Source organism: Arachis hypogaea, chromosome 18 (assembly GCF_003086295.3).
Source record: "Arachis hypogaea cultivar Tifrunner chromosome 18, arahy.Tifrunner.gnm2.J5K5, whole genome shotgun sequence".
Classification (NCBI taxonomy): domain Eukaryota; kingdom Viridiplantae; phylum Streptophyta; class Magnoliopsida; order Fabales; family Fabaceae; genus Arachis; species Arachis hypogaea.
This window is the reverse complement of record NC_092053.1, coordinates 134718370-134722172: the sequence shown is the minus strand read 5'-3', so window position 1 is coordinate 134722172 and position 3803 is coordinate 134718370. Positions and strand designations below refer to the sequence as shown.

General features: G+C 29.7%; 1 protein-coding gene across 1 annotated transcript; it reads right to left on the bottom strand.

The window, feature by feature from the left end:
- Positions 1–213: 213 nt before the first annotated feature.
- Positions 214–2297, bottom strand: LOC112772230 (adenylate kinase 4). Its single transcript, XM_025817132.2, has 6 exons — positions 2046–2297; positions 1308–1453; positions 1106–1225; positions 835–1002; positions 644–733; positions 214–531 (listed from the first exon to the last, which is right to left on the bottom strand). Exons 1-6 carry the CDS (start codon positions 2161–2163, stop codon positions 430–432), a joined length of 744 nt encoding a protein of 247 aa, XP_025672917.1. The 5' UTR covers positions 2164–2297; the 3' UTR covers positions 214–429.
- Between the last annotated feature and the right edge of the window lie 1506 nt (positions 2298–3803).

The window sequence follows — 3803 nt, the reverse complement described above, 5'->3', positions numbered from 1 at the left end:
ATTTCGACGTCATAACCAAGCTCTGCCTGGTAAGCTATAATTCATTTGAAGACCAAAAAGTAAAAATAAAGAAATCATTGGAAATAACATGTTTCCACAAGCAACCTACCCAATAATATACTTGGGTGTAAATAACATGAGATAACATTCAAGCAACACTAACGTTCAAAAACAAAAAAATCATGCAAAACTACTGAATTGGTTCCATAAAAATATCCAGAATAGTCACCGTTAATTAAACTTTATTTCATCCAAGTAAAAAGTAACTCTCTTGATTTGAGTTTGAGAATAGCCGAATTTGAATTTTTTTCCAAAATAAATCAGTAAAAAAGGTGAAAGGTTAGAGTTTCAGAAAATATTTTAAAATACAAAATTAGCAAAACCAATTTTCAACGGCAAAACAATTATATATCATGCTCAATAGGATCCCTAGGAAGAAAGCACCTTCTCAACTTCAGCTGTCACCTCTTTGGGAGGCTTCTCAGCACGAAGATTAGCAACCATACCCTTCTTTGCATAGTAATCAATAACCTGCATATCCAATAAACAAATTTATTTTGTAGAATGCGTCAAAGTATAAACAAAGATTAAATATATCATTCATGATTTAAAACCAAAATAACATTAGCATTGAAAATCATACTGGTTCGGTTTGTTTGTGGAATGCCTCCAATCTTGATTTAAGAACAGCTGCAGTATCATCCTTGCGTTGAATAAGAGGTTCGCCAGTAAGCTAAAAATTTTAAACAATTCGACAAAAGCTTTTGAATAAGCTTAAATCTCATAAATGTCTACAAATTATATTTAAACATGTAATACGAGATTCAAACTTACATCATCAACTCCAGGAGTTTTAGGAGGAGCGTATTTTGTATGGTATGTTCTGCCACTGGATGGGTGTATCCATCTACCGGTAATTCGCTCCTCTAAAATTGCATCATCAATGGCAAAATTGAGCACTTTATCAACTTTGCCTCCCCGCTTTTCTAGCATCTTATCAAGCTGCAAGTAAAGTAAGACAAACAAATGAAGCCCAACATAGCATGGTCTAAAATGATAAATTTATAAACTGAGCATGTAACTAAAAACTTAAGGACAGGAAAACCTTTTGTGCTTGAACCACAGTTCTTGGAAAACCATCAAGAATGAAACCTTTCTGACAAGATGGTTTCTTCATTGCTTCGTCTATAATGCCAACAACCAAGTCATCGGATACAAGTTCCCCCTGAAATTTCATCAAATGATATTAGTTAAACAATGTATATAAAATCTAAATTTACACAACAGATAGCAAATAATGTACTTACCTTATCCATAGCTTCTTTTGCCTTGATACCAAGTGGAGTTTTAGCTGCCACCGCTGCTCTTAGCATATCACCTGTAGCCAAGTGGCACAAGCAGTACTCATCCTTTATAATTGGTGACTGTGTGCCCTTTCCTGACCCAGGTGGACCTGTATGAACAATTTTAAGTTTAAAAATAAGCTACAAGTCCAAATGAGCTATGGTAAATAACTCTACCTTTAGGCTAAAATTACAAACAAAATAACTCATGCTAACATAGAAAATTAAACAATCATTCATATCTCAACCATTGCAATACAATCTACAATAAACAATAAAGTCCTCTAGCCCATTCAAGTTCACTTCCCCCTTTTTTTTATTTTTTACTTCTTTATGAAATTAAAACTTTAGGCAAGAAATTAGTACTGTGCTTCAAAAATCCTGGTTTGCATTACAAAGAACATTATCATAGAACGAAAACAGGTAACAAATAAATAGGGTTATAAAAAACTTTTAAAATTCAAAATACTAATTCTCACACACATTAAAAAAATAGAAAAACATGAATAAATTTAGATTGTTTAGAAAAAAAAAATAGATTCTCTTCTTCACTAATAATTGAAGACATTAATAATTGGCTTAATAGATCCGAGAATCTCTGTAACTTAAATTTCTGTTCACCAGGAGTATATAGATTACAAAAAAAAAAAAATTTATTTGTGAAGCTGAATGAAACCCTAATTTGAAAAGAGAAATTGGTACCGATGAGAATGAGGCGCTTGTCGGGCTTGGAAGCACACTTCATGCGGCGGAGGAGCTCCGACATGAGATCGACGGAGGGCACATCTTCCAAATTGGGAGCTGCACTACTTGCCGCCATTGTTGTGTGTTTGAGTGAGAAAGAAGGCCAAAGCACCAGAAGCAAAGGCGTATGTTCTAGTTTCTTACTGTAAGCTATTTGGATTCTCAAGTGCACTCTTTTTCACACTCACCTAGATTTACCCCCTTTGCCTTGGTTGGAATTTGGGAATAAAATATAAATGCAAAATTAAAATAATATAATAGTCTATATTAAAATTAGTTATTAAAATATAAAATATAAAATATAAAATATAAAATATATATTAAAAATAAATTAAATAATATATATTTATATAAATATATATCGATTAATTTTAATAATTAATTTTAGTATATAAATAATATTTTTGTTAAAATAAATAAATAAAGAGATTAATAGAGTAAATATTTTATAATACACTATTATAATATTATTTATAATTTTATACCATGAAAATTAAAGCATTAACAAATTTATTCAGATAAATAAAATTAATTTTACGCACCAAATTTTTAAGAGAACATCAACATCTCTTTAGTTGATTAAATTAAAAAAATTATATACACATAAAAAAATCAATTAATAAAACAATTATCATATATTTATATATAAATAGATATATTATATATTTTTTAATATATATTTTATATTTAAAAATATTTTCTATTCAAATGACTCATTTATAATATATTTGTAAATAATGGTTAAATAACTAAAGAATATTAAAAGCTTAATAAAAATTTTAATTTTAAGCAAAATTGGTATAAAAAAATTTACATATGCATCTACTGTATTGAATATTAATAAAAATAACTACTCTTTACTATCATCACATAAATAATCATGAACCACAAATATAACTAAATCATGATATAAAAAATAAAAATATAGGATGCTACTCATTCATGTAACTATATAATTAAGTTGGTCCAACACCAAAAAAATTTAATACCATTAAATGAAACGTGAAATACACGCACCCAACACACGAAATCGCTCTTATCAAACACTTCTTCTTTTCCACGCTTCTTCTTCTTCTCCCGTGCTTCTTCTTCTTCTTTTCATGTTCGTTTACGCACGAAGTGTCTTTTTCTTCGCCTTCTTCTTTGCGTTCCTTCTTCTTCACGTGTTTTCTCTTTATTGTTCTTTTGATGTTGTTGCTGTACTCTTTTTTCTTTTCTTCCTTCTCTCTCTGGTGAAGAGACAGTAGAAGATAAAGAAGAAGAATTTTGAATAATGCAGAATAAACCAAACACGATACTCATGGTGAACCGAATACAGTGCTCATAATGAACCGAACACAATACAATTGTATGGTATTGAGTGAACGAAACATAATTCATTATATAAAATCAAATTCAAATAACTCTGCCTACAATTTACATATTATTAATTCAATTCAATTCAATACACCTCCATCCATTTAATTCAATTCAAATTAGCAATTGCATTCCATTCAATTCGATTTAAAATTGAATAATCCAAACTTTTCCAGTTTGATTCGTTTTAGAAGAATAATCCAAATCGCTCTCCTGATTTGAAGTTGAGTCATTTATTGTTTCGATTTAGAAGTGCAGATCGAAGAAGAATAGGAAGAAGATAAATGCAACCAAATCAAAATAAGAAAACGAGAAGAACGCGACCAGAAGAGAACGACGAAGGCAATGCAAATCAATAAA